At 36.5% G+C, this 22,821-nt stretch overlaps 1 protein-coding gene across 1 annotated transcript in view; it reads right to left on the bottom strand.

The window, feature by feature from the left end:
• Positions 1-22,821, bottom strand: part of LOC150082595 (phagosome assembly factor 1) — a 156,352-nt gene that overhangs the window by 19,705 nt on the left and 113,826 nt on the right. The window contains exons 9-10 of the mRNA XM_090378706.1: positions 19,877-19,953; positions 1,028-1,168 (exon numbers count right to left, since the gene is read on the bottom strand). Of these exons, the coding sequence (XP_090234832.1) occupies positions 1,028-1,168; positions 19,877-19,953 (218 nt within the window). The remainder of the gene's footprint in view (positions 1-1,027; positions 1,169-19,876; positions 19,954-22,821) is intronic.

Here is a 22,821-nt window from a genome sequence, read left to right as displayed (position 1 = left end):
GGGCCCTGTGTGACTGACATCAGGTTAATAGTATTTTATTTATTAGGACTGGTGAAAGACATAAGTGACATACTGCATTTGCCTGAATATAAATCTCAAGCTTTTTAGCCAACTATTAGGCTTACAAGCAATTTGTGTGTGTGTGTGTGTGTGTGTGTGTGTGTGTGTGTGTGTGTGTGTGTGTGTGTGTGTGTGTGTGTGTGTGTGTGTTCTACATCTAGTACAGGTAGTACACAGTTTGTTGTTATGAGCAATAGATGGCATCTGAGCTTTGAATAGATGTTACAGCAACACAAAATTGATTAAAATCAATGCTACCAACTAGTGGAGCCCTAATATAAATGCATTATAGCTGTCTAATTTTTTGATGTTATCAGAGCTTCTTGTTGACCCAAAAAATTAAAGTGTTTTAAGTAATACCTACTTACTCTAATTTGTACTGTTTATTGTGTACAGAATTTCTAATAACAGTTTAGTGTTATACTGCAAAGATATTGGCTATGCTGGGTTGTGAGAGATTCATATTTCAACATTCCTGGGGTCAGTGGTGGTCAATATATGGCAGCCACAGTTCCTTACCTCCAAAGAAATTTATTTTTAAAGTACTTTATATATGAATATTCTGTATTCATGGGTTTCATAACTGGCTCAACAATGAAGTGTTGAGCCAGTTATGAAACCCATGACACTAATACTATGAAACACTAATACCACTTTCATTTCAATGAAGTGAAAGTGGTATTAGTGTTGCACATGTGTATATTTTTCTTTGTCAAAAATGATAAAAGTGCATAAAAAACTATTTTTTCATTTTAAAACCATATAATTTGGGAGATATGGTTTATATCCAGTGGGACAAATGGTTTTAGAAAGAATCTATCATAACTATAATATAACAGCTAACATATAAGTTAGTAATATTCTCTGTTTTGAAAATATTCAGTGCTCAGCTATTCTTTGATTAAGAGAGACTGCTAATAAATAAAGAGTTAATTATGAGAACAGAACTTTAGTTTTGATTACTTACAATACCAAGAGTAAAGTAATTATAAAAATAGTCTGAAGAACGTGAAGTAAGAAGTTTATGGGAATTAGGGGAATGGATTTTCATTTTGTCCTCTGCTTTATAGAACACTTTATTAGGAGAACCAAGGGCAGCAACCACATCCTGGAAAAGAAAAAATGAAGTTGTCATTACTGACAATTCATACAATCAGCTATATTAACATATGACTGCTAAATATGTTTGAATAATTTATGTTATATTTTTCATATCCATTATCATTATTAAAAAAAATATTTATATATGAAATACTAACCAGTTTATTTGAAAGTTATTGACTCATAGAAATAAAAATAGCTCTTACTATAGCAATAAACTCAACTTTTATTTAATGCACTTTTGTGTATTATTATTACTAATTATAAAAGTACAGTACAGCACTGAAAATCCAAACGTCAATAATCCGAACGAGCCAGCATTTATTATTTTTGATGTGAAAACATCTTTGACAGCACCTACTAAATTTCGGACTGTAGTAAAACCAACTTGTCAAGATTTTGCAATGCAAAAATGAAGTCAATCCAGATATGAAGTACCGAATCAAAGTTAGTGTGTTAGTCTCATTAACCAATATATATACAGAAGAAATGACGTCTTTGATATCATTTTTCTGAAATGACGTACCAAATCAAAGTTAGTGAGTGAGTGTCATTAGCCGATTTCACTGGCACTCAGAGTAAAGAACACTGTAGGTTTACTGAGCTGTCTAATCATAGCGAATAGATCGCACTTACATTGAGCCCAGTAGTAAGTCAGGTTAGGAACTGTCCTTAGGAAGGCCAAATTGTTTTCAATACATCTGGTAATGTATTCTTTGGATTGAACTTGCTCACGAGTAAGTTTTGTATCTTTAAGAATTATTATTATGTATAATTAAACACTCTTTTACCACATGGAGTTTTTAATATATATTTTATTAAGCATAGCCTAAACTAATATATACTATAGTGTGATGTTTCAGGTATCTTGCCGATATCCATCATCAGACCATGCTGTTTTTTTTTTTTTTTATGTAAACCCCAAAAACGAGAACTATTAGAACCTATAGTACTTAGTACCGTGCTTGGATTGGAGGTTGAGAAGATGAAAGAAGAGATTTGTTGATATTGGACTTGAACTTCTGTAGACTGTAATTTTCAGGACATATGTATGAAGGAAGGTTGTTCCAGAAAACGGCAGTTCAATGAATAAACGAGGAAGATGAAAAGTTGGTTCTGTGAGTTGGAAGTTGGACAGTAAATGGAGGTTGGCTGGCGGCTGCATGTGTTCGGATTGTTTTGAAAGAGAGAGCAGGAATTATAGAAGCCAATTCAGAAGAACAGTACCCATGGAAATATCTGTAGAAGAGACATGCAGCAGAAACAGTACATCTATGAGACAGCGAGTGGAGAGATCTGTTAGAGATGAATCATTAATTAAAATAACTGCCCTCTTCTGAATGGAATCAAGAAGCCTGAGAGAGGTTTTGGGGGCACCACCCCAGATGTGGGAACAATATTTCATGGTAGGGCAGATTTGCAATTTATACAGGGTGAGCAGCTGTTTTGAAGAAAAGTAACACCAACAGCAAAAGAGAAAACCAAGTTTTTTAGATGCAGAGGAAGCAATATTTGTAATGTGCTTGTGCCAAGAGAGATTAGAAGTCAGAGCAATCCCTAAAAGAGATATATCATTTTGCCTAGAAATCGGAGTGTCACCAAAGATAAGCATAGGAGCAGAAGAATCCTTTTTGTGAGATATAAGACAAGACTGAATTTTAGAAGGATTGAAATCAACTAAGTTCTCTCTGCCCCATGGGAGAATTACCTGAAGATCCGCATTTAGGGAATTGGTAACAGATTTTCGAGAAGTTGAAGCTGATTGAGCAGGGCAAGGTTTCTCAAAATGGAAAGTGGAATGCAATGTGCTATCATCGGCAAAACTATGGATAGGATTTCCAGTCAATGGAAGGTCATTGATATACAAGAGGAAAAGAGTGGGGGAAAGAACTGAACCTTAGGGGACACCGGCATTAGTGGAGAAGTTAGAAGACAAAGCCATCTACCATCACCCTCAGTGAGCGATCAGAGAGTAAACTGGATAGCCAATTACTAAAAACAGTTGGCAAACCATAAGAGGGAAGCTTGTTTAGAAGACCTTTATGCCAAACACGATCAAAAGCCTTTGAGATGTCAAGAGCAACTACTTGTGTTTCACCGAACCTTTCCATTGAAATAGTCCATAAATGGGTAACATAAGCCAGAATATCACCAGTGGATCGACACTGACGGAATCCATACTGGCGATCATTGATCAGATGGAAGATTTCTAGGTAGTTTAAGAGTTGGCAGTTAATTGATTTCTCCATTACTTTAGAAAGAGTAGAAGTAATTGCAATGGGACAATAATTGGATGGGAGGGATTTGTCACCCTTTTTAGGAACTGGCTGGATATGAGCAAATTTCCAAGCAGAAGGAAAAAACGCCTTTGGAATAAGAAAGTGAAAAAAGGCGGCAAAGAATAGGAGTAAGTTCAGGAGCACAGGTTTTGAGAACAAGTGGAGAAATATCATCAGGACCCGGCGCATAAAGATTCATCAATATTCATCAAAATCCTTCTGATATCCTTTTGTCGGAAGACCACAGGAGGCATTGAATGGAGCATGTTGGGAATGGTGGGAGGTGTTTTACCAAGATCATTAATACATGAGTTGGAAGAAAAATGGGATGCTAGCAGGTCAGCTTTATCCTTGGCTGAAGTGACAACAGAACCATCTGGTTTGGACAGAGGTGGGCAAAAGTTGCGGCCAATAGTTTTGGCAAAAGACCAGAATGCTTGGCTACCATTAGGGCAAGAAGCAAGTTTTCTACTCTTAGCCTGTTCAAACTCTAGTTTGGACTGATTAATAACTGCTTTACAATTGTTGCGAGCTTTGGTGTAGGCAGAAAATGAAACTGAAGAATTAGAAACAAGCCAATTACGATATGCAACATTCTTCTCTTGAAAATCCTTAGCACATTTATTGGAAAACCAAAGTTTAGATAAAGGACGAGATTTTAAAGAGGAGTATGGAATAATGGATTCCATTCCTGCAAGAATAATTTCACTGACACAATCTGAGCAAACATTGACATCAGAAGTTTTGAAACATTAATCCAACCAAGGAAAAGAAATCTCGCATTTTGCATTCTTGTAATGCCATACAACACGAGGTTGGGAATAGCCATGAGATAAAGGCTCCATTGGAGAAAAGACAATCACCAAGTTGTGATCTGAAGTGCCTAAAGGACCTCTCACTTTGACCGTGTATACTTAGAAGGGTTGTTTGTGAGAAAAAGATCAAGCGTGTTGGCTGTATGATTAGGATTGTCCGGTATTCTTGTAGGTAAATGAACAATCTGTGCTAGGTCATTAGTAATTGCAAAAGCCTCAGTATCTCAACCAGCTGGGTCGGTGTGACTACAAAACGGAAGCCAGCTGGAGTTGTGAACATTAAAATCACCAAGGAAAATTACCTCACTGTTAGGAAAGTTGGACTGGAGAAAATCAAGTTGCAAAGAGAGGAAGTCAAATTGATCCAAGTGATTAGTGGAGTTGGGAGAACGGTAGAGACAACAGATGAATTTGACACAATGAGGTAGAGAGATTTTAAGCCAGAGAAGATCGAAGAGAGGAGATTCAAAATTACCAAGTCTCTGACAGGGAATATCAGAATGGACATATGCACAAGTACCACCTTTGAGGCGAAAGGAATCGTACGGCGAATAATTTGGGCATCTGAGATAAGCAGTAGTTGAATCAACCAATAACTGAGATTCTGTCAGAAAAAGTACATGGGGTTTGGACTGCAAGTGGTAATGGACATCGTTTAGATTAGATTTGAGACCACGTATATTTGTGAAATGAATTAGGAAGTATTTGGGAGGTTTAGATCTTTTCGCAGATAAGCTTGTTCTATTAGTTTGAGAATTCATGGTGTATTCAATAGTAAGAAAAATTGGGTGGGACATTCTGTATGAAGTAATGAAATTTTTGGATATGGCATACACATGGTAAGAATATACCCAGATCCTTGACATAACGTGGCCTTGACAATGCCCCTGTACACAAAAAATACATATATTTTTTATGTATTCATAGCTGAGGAACACACACACACACACACTTGCAGGCTCCGAAAAAATGACAAGTGTTTGCCTTTTTATTTACCTAATTGTTATTTTATATTGTACTTAATACGTAGTCTTATAGTTATAGTTACACTGGTTATTTTTATTTTAATTTAGATAAACAGTTTTTGTAGATATACGTAATACTTAATATACGTAAAACCGTTATTTCGTTCAAATCTTGCAGCCATTGTTTTTGTATAGAGTGGTAGGGAATTCAAATTTTTAATTGAGGTAGTTAGGTAGCTCTAATGTATAATTTATAGAGTAATACGCTTCACTGTTTCTATTAGATAGCCTAGTATTGACATTTAATTAATTTAATTTATTGATTTTATTAATTTAAAATATCATGCCCCAAACTAGAGCAGCAAAGCAACACAAACAAAGTGGCAGGAGTGCTGTGACTCGGGGGAGAACTGAGGGGGACGATTCTCCAACGCATCAGAGCCTAAAAAATTGTGCGACTTGTGAAATGTTTGCCGAACTCTCTGGAACGGAACATGATATTGCCATGGGGGATGTCTTTGTGTGTGTGTGCGCAATGTAAGAAGTGTAAGGAAATCAGGCGACAACTCAGCGTTGTTATGGGCCTATATGAGAGTTTGAAGGACAGGGTGGATGCCCTCGAAAGATCTAAATTGAGGGCCCATCAAGCTCTCAGCTGCCCACATCAACGCCAGAGCTTGCACTTGGTCATCACGCAACACAGCTGCAACTCCCAAAGCAGAATGCGCTGGTCCCATAGGAACTAGTAGTTGTTGGTGACTCTATTGTCAGGGGAAACGGGAAACATGCTTTGTAAAAAGGATAGGTGGAACAGGACCAGGGTATGTCTGCCAGGGGCAAAGGTTGATGACGTAGAGCGGATATCATCTTTTAAGGGCACAAAAGGCGATATAGTTGTACACGTTGGCACTAATGATATTAAGAGTAGGAGACGGACAGAATTACTTAACAAGTACAGGTCACTGTTGGATAAAAGCCGAGAATTAGGGTTGAATTTGAAAGTGCCTGCAATTCTGCCCAGACACGATAGAAGGGAGTATATGATGAGAGCCTTGTCGATCAGTTCAGCCCTGGAAAGAATGTGCAAGGCTCAAGGGGTAGAATTTTTTTCAGCCTAGACTGTACTTGTTAACAGGAGAGACTGCTTCTATAGGGATCGGATACGATTAAACAGAAAGGGTGCACGAATATTTGCTGATGCTATCGAGGCAGTGTTAGGTGGGTCGGAAAACTGATAGCTTGGGGGGATATAAGGACTAATAGTTTAACAGTAGCTGTAGGCAGAGGTGAAGATGATTCTTGCACAACTTCTATTAGAATAAGTAGCAACCTGGAGCGTGGAGTGTTGGGGGTTTCAGGGACGGATGGCAGTCATCCTGAAGTAGGTGGGTACATGGGATGTGTTAGGGTAACTAGGAATACGAGCAGGAGCATGTATGCTTGCATGTACAAAGGGTACTAGGAAAGTTTTGCAATATGACGCAACAATGAATCACAGGAAGCTGCTTGTTGCTGCATGTTGAGACGTTCATACGTGCATAGTAGCCGCCGCGCCAAGTCGATGGGCTCAGTTATTCATCAGTAGTGAGAGTGTAAAGTGCTTGCGATGGCATCGTGGTCACGAAATGAGATAAGGACAGCTTTGCGGTATAATTTCGTGCGTGGTTTAACCATAGACCAGTGCTTAGAAGAAATGACTCTTGCACTAGATGATGATTGTCCACATCGTACAACGATATTCAGGTGGTATAGAGAATTCCAAAGGGGAAATTTCACTCTGGAGGATTCTGAGAGGCCGGGAAGGCCACGAACGTCAGTTACGGAGGAAAACGTTACTGCTGTGAGGAAAATGCTTGACGAAAACAGACGAGTGACCTACCAACAGATAGAGGATACTTTGGGCCTAAATGCACCAGCAATTCGTTCGATTCTGCAAGATCATTTGCACATGAAGAAACTTTGTTCTCTCTGGGTGCCGCATCAACTGACTGAAGAGCAGATGACACGACGTGTGACTTGGTGCCGGGAAATGTTAAAAAAGTTTGATAAGGGACAATCTCGGTATGTGAACAACATCGTGACAGGTGACGAGACTTGGCTGTACTATTACGATCTGCCGACCAAGGCTCAAAACAAAGTTTGGGTCTTTGATGATGACGACACACCCGTAATTGTCAGAAAATCCCGATCTGTAAAGAAGAAAATGATAGCTGTATTTTTCAAATCGAGTGGAATTGTGGAACGTGTCGTTTTGGACACGCAGAAGACAGTCACAGCTAAGTGGTATACTGAACAATGCCTGCCTAAAGTCATTGGATCTATGAAGAACCTGCGGCCAAAGTCAAGAATGGACACCTGGTACCTCCAGCACGAAAATGCTCCAGCTCACCGCGCCAAAGCCTGCACCGAATATTTGACCACGACAGGACTGAAACTTCTCGAGCACCCTCCCTGCAGTCCAGACCTTGCTCCCTGCGACTTTGCACTGTTCCCGCATGTGAAAATCAAGCTAAAAGGGAGGCGGTTTTCCAGTGATGAGGACCTTCTACGGGCTTGGGACAACGAGTGTGCTTTACTCCCTAGTGAAACTTGGCAGAACTGGTTTAAAGATTGGTTTCGGAGGATGGAGAGGTGTATTGAATGTAGAGGAAATTACTTTGAAAAAATTAAATAAACAAAGCTGTATTGCAAAACTTTCCTAGTACCCTTTGTATACCAATGCTAGAAGTATAGTAAATAAATTTGATGAATTTGAAGTGTTGGTCAAGACATCAAAAGCGGATATTGTTGGGATAGCAGAGACGTGGTGTCATACAGATATAAAGAATGCTGAACTGGAATTTGGGGAGTACAATGTGTACAGAAAGGATAGACAGGATAGAAAAGGAGGTGTTATGCTCTTAATTAAGAAAAACATAAAATCAAAAGAAGTGCATCCAGTTGATATAGATGAACAGTGCACTGTTGAGTCAGTTTGGTGTGACATAAGCACTGCCAAAGCAAAAATAAGAGTAGGAGTGTGTTATAGGCCTAATGACTCGAATGAGTACAATGAACAATTGTACAGAGAAATAGAGTGGGCTAGTAAATCAGAACGTCTTATAATGGGGGATTTTAACTTCCCAGATATTGACTGGAACTTGTGGTTTGGTCACTCGCACACTAGTCAGACTTTTAAGGATTTATTGGATGATTGTTTTCTGCAGCAGCATGTTCAAGAGGCAACCAGAGAAAGTAATACTCTTGATCTGGTTATCAGCAGTGATCATTCGTGTATTAAGAATTTGCAGATAAAGAACCACTAGGTGGGAGTGATCACAGTGTACTGATCTGGGATTTACTTAATGATTTAATTACCATCAGGGGTAAAGGAAAGGCTTTTTGCTTCTGTAAAGGTGAGTACAGTGGTCTCCGTCAGTTTTTAAATTCTGTACAGTGAGATCTACTGACAATGTTACCAACAGTAAATTCTAAGTGGGAAGCATTCAAGGAATTAATCGTGGATGCTACTAAAAGTTTCATACCTATTAAGAAATATTGTTCAAGGTTTAGGCCTAAATGGTTATCTAATGAACTAATGAGACTCGTAACAAAGAAGAAAAATGCATGGGATGCATATAAATTATCAAGCGACTCAGAAGCCTATGGCAGATATAAGCTAGTTTGTAATCAGGTCACAAAGGAGGTTAGGCAGGCGAAGGCAGATTACGAGAAATCCTTGGCAAAAGATGCTATGAAAAACAGCAAGGATTTCTTTACTTATATAAACTCTAAAAGGAAGGGGATGAATCTGATTGGTCCACTTGACATCGATGGTTCGACTGTTGATGCTCAGATAGCAAACAAACTGAATGAGTATTTTGCATCTACATTCACACATGAGGAATTATTAAGGTTTGAAAATGGCAGAAGGTTATCAAATTACAGCAGGATACTTAATGATTTTGTAATAACTGAAAGCAAAGTGGAGGAGAAATTGTTGAAGTTAAACATAAGAAAAGCACCTGGGGTGGATGGGATCTATCCAGTTCTATTAAAAGAGGCGGCAAAGCAACTAAGCAAAGCCTTAGCCATAATTATGAGAGCATCCTTGGATTCAGGGGAGGTCCCCATGGACTGGAGATTTGCAAATGTATCCCCAATTCACAAAGGGGGATCGAAGGGTGACACGAGTAATTACAGACCAGTTAGTTTAACTTCTGTTCCGGGTAAAATAATGGAGTCACTGGTTAAAGATGCATTGCAGGATCATCTAGAGAAGACTGCAGCAATAATTCAGACACAGCATGGGTTTGTTAAGGGAAAGTCTTGTCTGACAAATTTGATAGGATATTATGATGTGGTTACAAAGGAACTGAATGCAAAAAATAATTTTGATATCATATATTTGGATTTCAAGAAAGCTTTTGACACTGTTGCGCATGGAAGACTATTGTACAAATTGGAGCAGAATGGTATCAAGGGTAAGTTGCTACAATGGCTAAAAGGATGGTTAAGTGGGAGAAGACAGAGGGTGGTAATCAATGGGTGCTGCTCTTCGTGGACTAATGTTATTAGTGCAGTCCCATAGGGTTCGGTGCTAGGTCCACCGTTGTTTTGTATATTTATCAATGATATTGATGAAGGTATATCAGGCTTAATGTCGAAGTTTGCAGATGGTACAAAGGTTGGCAGAGTTGTTAATGACAGTAATGGCAGTGTGCTACTGCAACAGGATCTAGATAATTTGGGCAGATGGGCTAAGAAGTGGCAACTGAAGATTAACCTTGACAAATGCAAAGTACTGCATATGGGTAGAAGTAACCCCAGAGAAACGTACCAACTGTGTGGTACTACACTTAAGGTAGTAGAAAATGAAAAAGACCTGGGAGTAATTGTGCAGTCAGATATGAAGTTTTCTGAGCAATGCAGACAGGCTGCCAGGGCAGGTCATGGGGTTTTGTCAATGATATATAGGAATTTTGCTAGCAGGGAGAAGGAGGTGATTGTCCCTCTGTATAAGGCAATGGTCAGGCCATGACTTGAGTACTGCGTACAGGTCTGGAGGGCTCATTTTAGGAAGGATGTAGATTTACTTGAGCGTGTACAGAGAAGGGCAACAAGATTGGTGAGGGGAATGAAGGGATCCTCTTACCAAGAGAGGCTTAAGTTCTGCAAATTGCAGTGGCTGGAGACTAGGCACCTGCGCGGTGATCTGATTGAGGTATATAAGGCCTTGAATGGGTGGAACACGTTGAATTCTGATGGGATCCTTCCACTTGTTCAGATTACAAACCTAAGGGGGCATAAATTCAAATTAAGAAAAGACAGATGTAGAATAGATGTGCGGAAATTTGCCTTTAGCCAGCGGGTGGTTAATTGCTGGAACAAACTTCCATCTGTCGTGGAAGTTGACAGGTTAAATAAATTTAAGGAGGAACTGGACAGGCATTTGGAAGGAATGGTGTGATTTTTTTTTTTGGCTGATGCTGCATAAGCTCATACACTTGCTTTCTTGCTTCACATGCCACTACTACTACTGCACACACTACTCGGACTCCCTCCAGTCACTATCTGGCAGAGTTGAGGTAGAAAGATTATACACTAGCTGATTCGGAAGCCTCCTAGAGAGTTACCAATAGCTTCGGTCGGTATACTAATTAGCGGCCAGCCTGTGAACATCATTTTAGAGCTGTACCCTCGAAATGTAAGGAACAATGGATCTCACCATGATGTTCATCATAACCTCAAAAGTCATCAATCGTACTGCATGATGGAAGAGATGAGGAAGGGTTGACCGGAACTTAGCTCTAGAGACTATATATGGGTTCCACCCCTTCAAGCCTCCAATAAGCAAAGTGGTGGTATTGCACCAGTTGATGAGTGTCATCTACTACATAGTACTGCCTGGTAACATAGAGGGGCGGCATTCCTCCATGTTGTGTGGGTGCCACACCTCGACCCCTGCTTACGTTGGTTCACACCTGGGTGGTCACCCACCATGTATTTCTGCATGGAGGTTATACCCAGGATTACTAACAGTCCCACCATCGTGAAGGTGCAAGCAGAGGATTTAGCTGTCACAGACCATCCGGACTTCGCCGAAATTGGGTCCACTTGACTTGAGTGTCACCCGAATATCAGTTCCATCAGTGTTTTAGACTCCCAGGTAGCAAGTACAGCTTGTCTGGCATATCTAAGAGAATGACTGTGACAACCTCAAGGACCAAATAGAGATAAAATTAAAAAGGTGAAGGTCAACAGCAACCGGAACCCTAGCAAGAGGTCAAAGGTCAACTTTCAAGCTCCCTGGATCTAGGATAACCTAACACTATTCCTACTAGCTAAATATAAGAATCTCTGACCTATAAAAGGCACTGCTGGCTGATCCTCTTTCCCATTTCTCTTCAGGTCTGAGGGCGGTCAGCAGGTAAGATTTGTTTTGTTTGTCTTAATTCATCTTATAAAATAGGCTAAAAGTAAAGTAAATTAAAAAATTGCTCAGTGTAACCAAGTTCTGCTCATATAATTGTGTAATAGTAACATGGAATTGCTCCTTTATGTCATAACTATAATCTTAGAGATGCTCCATTTGTTATTATAACTTAGAATTATTTATCTACTCACTGGCATTATTGAAAATTAGAAATGACCAATTGTTAATACATCTTATAACTGATCCTTTGTTTAAAAAAAAAAAAATTATGATTATAATTTAGAACTGCTCAATGTAAATCTAATTAGTAACCTTCACCTTTTTAATTTTATCTCTATTCCCAAACAGCACGGTCTGATGATGGGTATCCGCAAGATACCCAAAACGTCACACTATTGTATATATTGGTTTAGGCTATGCTTAATAAAATATATATTAAAAACTCCATGTAGTAAAAGAGTGGTTAATTATACATAATAATAATTCTTAATGGATAACAACCACGTAACATCCTTCCCCAACTATATCTGCATCTTTAATTATTAGGCCCGATATTGGGATATTCTTTTCACGTATCATTTGCACCCATTTTAGAACAGCTTTATCAACATCTTCGTATATACACAACTTAATTTGCTTCTTGTCTGCTCCTCCTTCAATTGCATTTAAAATTGATTTCGATTTTTTTAAAATCGTAGATAACCTACTTGCAGGCATGCCATATTTCTCTGCAATATCTTTTTTCTTAAATCCCTGGTCAATATCATAACAATCTTTGCTTTATCATTAATACTTAACACTTTCTCTTCGACATTGTTTCCGCAATTATAAAAATTACTCTACTGCAGTTCTTGCCGATACATACACCGGAAACTTCGCTGCGCTGACCATACAGTGAATTGTTAGTACAGGTACCACCTACTCAATGATGTTCGCTTGCCAATTCAACAGTATCACTCGCTTTGAACAAACATACGACTTTGTGAATTTCTTTTATTCTGCTTTCATTCATATATACACGAAAGAAAATTTGTGATTAACGTATGCTGTATGTTACTTTTCAGAAAAAAAATACAAGAGCATATAGCCTATGTGATTGATGATGAACGAAATAAAAATTTTAAAAAAATTCATGAAAACCATCTACTGGGAGTCCAGTTTGACGATAACGGACATACCATATAATGATTGACAGGAAAGTCACGTGGTACAGTTGAAGTGAGAAGCGAATGTCACTCAGTAGGCATTACTAAAAACCGACTATGGTAGCATTCTATGTATTGCTGGCGCAGCATGCTAAAGGTTTACCGCAGCAAATTTCGTTTTCCCCTGAGCCAACATCAATTTACAAATCTGCCCTATTTATTGTAAAGTTTAAGACCACTCTTAAGAAAACCCATTTGGTTTAATAACTGTAACAAAAATGAAACAAAGACCCTCTTACGGGCATCAATGGCCACAAGTGTTCACTTAAAGGATGATTATTTAATTCCAGATACTAATGCGCAATTTCAGAAGGAAGGAGGCAGTATATTTGAGCGGCTGTTTAGCAATAAATGCTTGAAAATCTTCAAAACTGCTTTTAATAATTTTTTTAAAAATTCGTTATAGAGAGACTAACACTTCATTATATGGGGTTAATTTTACATGTAATTTCGTTTCAAGGTGCAATGTTTCGCGAAAAAATTCGTAATATAGAGAAATTCGTTAAATAGAAGTTCGTAATAGAGAAGTTCCACTGTATTTGTATTTCTGAGCCCAAAGCAGATTCTGTTGTTGAATATTTATAGGCATTTAGATTTTGATTAAAGATAATAGATCTCTTTTAGGAGAATGGGTGATAGTTGTTATAATGTAGAAGCATGCCAATGCTTGTAGGTTTACGATAGATGTTAAATTGGATTTTATTCGAGTCCTGAGTAAGCATGAAATTTAAAAAATTTAATGACTTTATATCCATACCCTCCCTTTCCAATAAAAATTTGAGTCTAGAGTGAATATTATTAAATGAATGTAAAATGTCTTGGATAGTACTACTATCAGTAATAACTAGAACATCGTCTAAATACCTCCCATAGTATGTAATATGGGGTAGAAAAGGCGTCAAATCTACATTAAATATAATACGTAGAACACTTCCGTATGATACTCCAGGGTAGAAAAGGCGTAGAAAAGGTGGCAACATCGTTCCGAAGTTGAATTTAAATCATAAAATTTCAGGCACAGAACAATTAGCACTTGCCACATCGCGTAATATAGTTAAACTTGCCTTAAGCTCTCGGTATTCTAATAAACGAAAATACCTTTCTTAGGTTAGGAAACTTCGCAACAAATTAAAAAATTATCTACATTCTAGAGATTGGTCTGTATTGAAGACTGCCATAGTTTTCCACGTGAAGCACAGGCCTCAGAAATAAAAAACAGACACGTTAACAAATTGAATACATTACCAGGAGGGTCAAAACACATTCGTGCGGGCTTGCAACCAAGTACATACAAGTTGGGCGGCGACTCCCCCCCACATACACACATGCTACAACAGAATATGTCAGCTAGTTCGCGAACGCGCCCCCACCCAACATTGAACAAAGCGACGTATCAACAGGTTACAAATCTTTCCTCCTATACACTATCACAGGACCAGATTTCACTTTTATCCAAAGGATTAAATTATAATTTACCACCTCAAAAACTACCTAAAAAAAGTGCGTAATTGATATTGAATTTGGACTTTGTAATGTTCCATAAAAAGATTTATTTATTCAACAAGTTAACCAGGTAGTGAATAACACAAAAGAAACGTGACTTCCTAAATTGAATAAATGTGAACTTCAGGAAAATAAAGACATTGTTATACAGAGGGCAGATAAAGGGTATGCAGTTGTAATACTCGATAAACATGATTATATTAATAAGTTATATTCAGTTGTTTCAGATACCTCTACTTATATTGAAGTAGACCAGGCACTATTTACCAATTTGGTCAATCAATACAATAAAATGTTAACCACGTATTGAAAAAATTATTACATTACCATGGTTCAGTTAAAGGAATTGAAGGCCAGAACATACAATATTCCTGCACTTTTCGGTCAGGTAAAATTACACAAGACCGGATTTCCTATTTGGCCTATTGTTTCCTACAGAAACTCGGCATTTTCATCCTTAGCCACACATGTATATAGCATTATAAAACCCTTTAGACAGGCAATGCAATTTGGGATTAAGAACAACGATACATTATTTAATAACCTTAAGGACTGCAGACTTGGCAATAATGATAATTTATTAATTTATTATCAATGGATGTTACCTCATTATATACGAATGTAAACGTTGAATACACATTAGATATTATTTGGGATATGTTAAATAATAACTCTATACCGATTAATTATAGGAAGATTCGGATTAAAGAAATTTTTCACTTAATTAAACTCTTAGTTGAGGCCAACTATATCACATTTCGAGACAAAGTATATAAACAAATTTTTGGTTTCCGATGGGACTGAGCTTGAGCGGCTTAATATCAGAGGTATATCGCTCAACGATTGAGCGTATACATTTGAGGCCTTTTCTACCTCGTATCACATACTATGGGAGGTATTTAGATGATGTTCTAGTTATTACTGATAGTAGTACTATCCAAGACATTTTACATTCGTTTAATAATATTCACTCTAGACTCAAATTTTTATTGGAAAGGGAAGGTATGGATACAAAGTCATTAAATTTTTTAAATTTCCTGCTTACTCTAGACTCGAATAAAATCCAATTTAACATCTATCATAAACCTACAAACACCGGCAAGCTTCTACATTATAACAACTATCACCCGTTCTTCTACAAGATTAACCGGCAGATTCTTAAACAGGGGTTATCCCCTTGCTACAATAAACCAAGCTAGAGATAGGATGCAAAATACTACATCAACCAACAATCGTAATATTAAAAAATACTTTATTTCTGTCCGATATGTTGAACAGTGGCACAAACAGCTTAACAGATTCTTTAAAGATACTGAATTTAAAATTGTGGCCAGGCCAATACGGAAACTACACACTATACTGAAAAATCGCTCAGTCCTTTCCTCGTTTGCAACACAAATAAATGACCTGGTATACGCTTCTTGCAGGGATTGCAACTCGTCGTACCAAGGTTCTATGTGTTTTCCTCTGAATTTTCGTGTTAATCAACACGTGGCCTCAGTTCATGCTTCTCGTTCAGCATCGTCAGAATTAGCCTTTCATGCTGTTAACAAAAAACATACTTTTTTATTTAATGTGGCCAAAATACTTATTGTCCAACGTCATTATACCAGACTATTAATTGCAGAGCCGACCGGGCTAGCCGGGTGGGTAAAGTGCCTGCCTGGCAACCCAAGGGTAGTGGGTTCGAATCCCGCCTCAGACTTCGATCAAAGTACTGCAAAAACCTTGGGAGATGCATTATGGTCACAGAAGCCGATGTGCCAACAACTACAAAAAAAATGCAGAAACTGTCAAAATTAAATTACACAAAAATTCTGTTAATGTTAGCTTTTTGTTAAATTTCTTTTAATTAATTTATTTAATTGTGTTAGATTGATTTTTAATTGTATTCATTTGATTTTTAATTGTGTTCAATTGATTTTTAATGATTTTTTACTGTAATGCAAGGTTTTTCAATTTTTTTGTTTTAATTGCTGGAGAGTATCATACGGAAGTGTTCTACATATTATATTGAGGTAAACTTCTCTTATTATTTTACAAATATAATCATATAATATAATATAATTATATAATCATATAATCAAATATGATATCAACGTAAAACATATTGAGTATTACAGCTCTGGTTCATACTATCAAAGTTATTAAAAGACATAAAAGGCTGGGATTACTGAGTTCAAGAGCAATAATAACCATACTGGCTATTATAAAATGATTAGTCTCGTGAATCAGCTCTTTTATTAATTGAGATAAAAATATTTTGTTCCCCCCCACACTCCTCTGTATTCTTTGCATCATTTCTTCACAGTACTGATATGACCAATTTTTATGCACGTGGGGTATGAATTTGAGGTATATTTTTTCTAAAAAGCCAAAAAATTTTAGATTTTTAACTTGTTTAAAGTAATTTCAGCAAGAGGTACTCAAGGTTTCTTTTCACTATATTGAGGTAAACTTCTCTTATTATTTTACAAATATAATCATATAATATAATATAATTATATAATCATATAATCAAATATGATATCAACGTAAAACATATTGAGTATTACAGCTCTGGTTCATACTATCAAAGTTATTAAAAGACATAAAAGGCTGGGATTACTGAGTTCAAGAGCAATAATAACCATACTGGCTATTATAAAATGATTAGTCTCGTGAATCAGCTCTTTTATTAATTGAGATAAAAATATTTTGTTCCCCCCCCACACTCCTCTGTATTCTTTGCATCATTTCTTCACAGTACTGATATGACCAATTTTTATGCACGTGGGGTATGAATTTGAGGTATATTTTTTCTAAAAAGCCAAAAAATTTTAGATTTTTAACTTGTTTAAAGTAATTTCAGCAAGAGGTACTCAAGGTTTCTTTTCACCTTCATACTGAACTACTCAAATATATTTATAAGAAAGGAAACAATAAAACAAGTATTACTGAATCATTACTCTGCAGCCATCTCTGTTTCAAACAGTTTACAGTGGGCTTACTACATTCACCAATTTGTTGAAACTTTCACCAAAATGAGAAACTAGTTTTTCTAAATTGCCAGTTTCAGAGAGTATACATTCAAAACATCATAAATGACAACTCTCCATTTAACTACAATATGAAACTTTCTGTTTATGATAGAGAATTAACATAAAATTGAAAAATGAGAATACTAACTTGTGTTATGTTTTATACAAAGTAATCTTCTGTTCTATTTTTAACTAATTTTAGATAATTTCATGATGTCTTATAAAATTTATATAGAATAAAGCAAATTCACTCATTCTGGTTAAAATAAAATAACAGGTATTTAACATCATCAAAGCATGAAAAAGTACTATCTCCATGAAGTAGAGCATAATACTTCATGGAGGTAGTACTTTTTCATGCTTTCCCTTCCTCCTTTTCCTTTCTTTTCGTGGTTTCAACTTTCCATATGGAATGTGAAAAGGCAGAATTAAGAGGTGAGTTATCTTTGTAAAGAAAAGCCTATCTCATTTGTGATCGTTAGTTGGATAACTAGAAGCCTTTTAGGCTATAATTCTCAAAGAAAAAAATGGCATTGAATTATTTAAAAAGTGTTCCAATTTTAACAAAAAAAAAAAAAAAGTAAAAAATCATGTCTGAAACTAGGATACAATAAATACATTTATTTATCATCAAGCATTTTCAGTGGACTTCCTAGCAGGGAAAATTACCATACCATTAATATACACACTTCAATCAACACCATTTCTTTATTTATTATTCTGTCTATTTGTTACAAATTTCTTTTCAATATTATTCCAGTACCAGGATTACTTTAATTTCTTAATACTGATATTAATTGATGTTTTCAAAAGTTAAACATTTTGTTTCTTTCACCTTTCATAGCTGTCTGTTGTATTTTCCTTTGTTCTGTTTTTGATAATAACTTAAAAATAGCTTAGCTTGCCTATTGGGTAAATGTTACACTTGGCAAAATAGCATTTAGTTGATTATAATAATAATCATTATGTTCATGATAAAATGATTTCTGAGGGATATAATCCTATAGGGAGTATTGCTGGAACTGCTTATGACTTTGATTTTCTTAAGTAAAATTTACCAAGAGATGCACAATGTCAAAATTGTGAGGATTGCAGGAATCACTGATGAACTGCACCAAGCAATGCTCCTTCAGGAGAACTTGGATGGGCTTCAGGGATGATTAGATAAATGACTATCCCCAAAATAGCTTGTACACTTGGAGTGTTGTAAAAACAATATAGAAAGAAGGTTTTGTGGGGGGTCAGACCCAAGAAGACAGTCTGCTAGAAGGGATGGTATCCAGTTGATTTATTGAACAATTAGTTGTAGAAATAGGAATAAGGTTAACAGCACTGCATAATACAGCTGCAAGATATTTGCAATACTATGTCCAGGCATGAAGGCCACACCTAAAAAGATAGAGATTCTTGAGAAGGTCCAAATACTGATAGCACTCCTAGTGAGACTAGCTAAAGGGCACTCATATTAGGAGAGATTTCCAATGTTTGATTGAGCCTGGTACCTTAGAGGTACTAGGTATATTTAATTGAGGTATATAAGGCTTTGAGAACATGATAATAATATGAACAAAGGGAAAATTTTCAAGGTATTAAGTGACACTAGAACCAAGGGAGAGAGTTACAGATTGGATTGCAAGAAGTTTTCATTCAGCTGGCAAGCTGTATGAATAGGTTACCCACATGGGTAGTTGAGGCTTATGGTTTAGAGAAATCCAAAGGCCAGCTGGATCAGAACCTACAGGAAGAGGGAAATACCATAGGTGTGTGTGGGTTTTTTTTTTTGCTAGCAAAACAGAAGCCTGGCTTGCTTGCACAATATGACCAATACAAACATAAGCATATGGATTCTTATTGTTGTTATTTGGTTTTTAGGAGTATTAGCAACTAAGGCCATATTGCTCCGGGGATATGTGGTGGTCATTCCCTGACCTTTCCACATCCTCCATATTTGGTGGTCATGGGCTCGAACCCCGGTCTAATCAAGAAGCATATGCTACGCACTGCTACTCCTGCCCACATAGCTACAGAGGCACCAAGCATATGAAAGTCCTGAATAAAATAGCATGGTTTGGAATTGCACAAGTCTATTTTCTTTTGTCCAGATCATTAATTAAACAAAAAGCTTCACAATAATCATGAGCAAAATATTAAAACAAAAAAAAACTTATACAAAAGTAGAAATTTTGTTTCAGTACAAGACCTCAACTGCCTTCACATCAAGCTGGCCAAACAAAATTCTTCAAGGTTTATTTCACAATATGAGTAACTGATTAACAATATACATTTACAGTATATGTTCATTCAACTACGTCAAATAAAAATAGACAAAGGTTGTCTGTTACACAAACACATACAAATGTGATGTGTCAAATACCACATTTGAGATATCATTATATACACTTAATACAAATAAAAGATTCCCTTATTGTTAAAAAATTGTATAACATACCTTAAATATTAATCAAGCCTGATATGCTCACTCTAAAAATAAATTTTAACTGCAACAAACTTACTTGTGCAGCATCTCCAAATTTCAAGATTTTAGTTGCAACCTGCTTTCTTAACTCCGGAAGTTTACTTGTACCAAGGGCTAAAATGCAATATATATTTTATGCTCTTTAGCGAATGCTATTTATACTGAACAATAAGTTTAAGAAAATTTATTAAAAATTTATGGTATCTATTATAAGAGACTGCTTAATATGCAAACTAGAGAATAATTATAAAGCTATCTAAAAAACATTAACAAGGGAGACAAAAAAAGGCAAAGCATTAAAAGTCATGAGATCAGAAACATAAAAGATACAGTTTACTAATAAAAGTTCATTTATTTAACCATAATCATAAAATTTTATTTATGTGTATGGAAATGCAAATAAACAATTACAATAATCACAAACAATTCCCTCTTACTTTTAAAAAGGTATTGTTGGAGTAGTATGGAAATATAAAAGATTTAATGGGGCAATATTTGTTAGGCATTTTATACTATTTATTTTAAACATATTCAAATCTTAATATAGCTACCATATATACAATTTTTTGTGGCATTTTAGTTCAAAAATACAGCCTTCAAAAGCACTAAATGAAAAGTACACAAGGTTATTTCAGCAAACTTTGGTGGACTTTTTTTTTTTTTAAGTGATAATAATATCATTTCTTTCTATTTCATTGCAGTGTAACATTAAATAGTAGATAAACCTTTCTTAATCTGCATGATATACTTTCCATTAACATGAAAGTAAGCCCACAGAACATTTCTGGCTGCTTCTCAGATAATTTCCTCCAATTTATCAACAGTTTTTGGCCTTCTCCAGTACTCTTTTCCTCAGTCAGAGCTGAAAAAAGAATCTCTCTTTGTCATTTCAGGGCTCTTTTGCAGACCACTCTGTTGATTCATATTCAATCATCTGTTTGGGAAATTAATGTCAAGCCAGTTTTGCAAAGGAATAATAAAGTGTGGTGGAATAGTATCCTTCATAAAGATAATTTCCTGTGCATTTGAACAGTGTGTGACTACAAGAAAAACAACATTTTTGAAGTGTAGTAAAGTATTTTTTTGTATTCATTATATCTTATAAATATATGAGCCAAAAATTCTATCAAAGAGCATCCCACACCACTGTCACTTTGGAACAGTTTTTGGCTCATCTCTGTTGTTTCCTATAGATCAGGTAATCTCTGGTAATGACTGCTGTGGCTAGCCAAATAACAGTCTTTAAGAGATCCTGCCAGTCCTACAGCCCAAACATGATTTTGACAAACTCCATCATTTGATCACTATCCTCTGAATAGTGCATATAGCATGGTTTCCACCTTAGTTCTGTTTTCCACATTTTCTATACAGAATGGCAAGTTGGCCTGATTTCCCACAACAATATCTATAAATTTCTTAAGATTGTGTTAAAATATACTAACCTCAATTTTCATCTCATACACGAAAGTGGATGGTCTTCTACTGCACTTTCTATTAGTCACAGATCCCATTATCACTGTTTGGTTGTAGCAACCTTTATAGCTTTTAGGACTTCGTAAGAATGGTATGCAGATTCAGTGTTGCATTTCTTTCTTACTCAGCTCATACCACCTTCCAACAGTTCTTACTGAAGGTCCAAATCTTGAAAGCTAGGCTACATTTGTATCTGCTACCCAAAGGATACTTTTGTCCCTCACTGACAGATACAGACTTCTGGCTTTCAAGGTTTGGGCTTGTGCTCACATCAGAGATGAGTTGACCTTCCCCCCCACCCCTTTACGAAACCACAAACATGGAAGATATTAGAACCTATAATACTTAGTACTGTTTTGAGTTGAGAAGACAAAAGAAGATACCTGTTGATATTAGACTTGAATTTCTGTGGATTGTAACTTTCAGGAAATAACTATAATGACAGTAAACTGTAATTTTCAGGAGGGGAAATTACTGAAGCCAATTCAGAAGAACAGTGCCCAAGAAGTATTGATAGAAAAGTTATACAGCAGAAACAAAACATCTACAGGATAGTAGAGAGATTTTGTAAGAAGGGTCATTAATTAATCTGACTGCCTTCTTCAATAGATTCTTGAAGCATGAGAGGTTTTAGAGGTGCCACCTCAAACAAGGGAACAATACTCCATGACAGGACAGATTTGAGATTTAATCAGAGGTAGTAACTGTTTAGAAGAAATGCAATGCAGAGAGCAAAAGAGAAAACCCATTTCTTAGATGCAGAAGAAGCAATATATATTTGTGACGTGCTTATGCCAAGAGAGATTAGAAATCAGGGTAACCCCTAATAGAGACGTGATCATGTTTAGAACTCTGAGTGTCATTGAAGATAAGCATAGGAGCAGAAGAATCCTTTTTGTGAGGTATCAGACAGGAAGGACCGAATTTTAGAATCGAAATTAAAACAAAAAAAAAAAAAGTTCTTGTGTATATTCCGGCACGACCACCAGGTCAGTGGAGTTTACAATAGATCAGTCAATACAAATGTTTATCGTATTTTGCACTCACAGGCTTGAACCCCGGTCCACTCAAAGAGCACATGCTACAGCTCGTGCTCCTGACCACTCGGCTACGTTAACTAAGTTATCTTTGCCCCATTGGAGAATTACCTAGATATCAGCAACATTTAAGAAAATTGGTAATGGATATTCAAGAAGTTGAAGCTGTTTGTGCAATATTTCTCAAGCTGGAAGGTGGAATGCAATGTGCTATCATCAGCAAAACTATGGATAAGATTTGCAGTCAATGTAAGCAGGTCATTAATATACAAGGTGAAGAGAGTGGGAGAAAGAACTGAACCTTGGGAACGCCAGCATTAGAGGAGAAGTTATAAGACAGAAAGCTATCTACAATACCCACAGTGAGAAGTTAGAGAGAAACCTGGACACACTTAATTGTAAAAAACAGCAAGATGGAAGCTTGTTAAGAAGACCTTTATGCCAAACACAACCAAAACACTTAGAAATATCA

Source organism: Mastigoproctus giganteus, chromosome 7, assembly GCF_048544385.1.
Source record: "Mastigoproctus giganteus isolate SK-2022 chromosome 7, ASM4854438v1, whole genome shotgun sequence".
Lineage (NCBI taxonomy): Eukaryota > Metazoa > Arthropoda > Arachnida > Uropygi > Thelyphonidae > Mastigoproctus > Mastigoproctus giganteus.
Note: the sequence above shows the minus strand (reverse complement) of the source record. Positions and strands in the feature narration are given on the sequence as shown.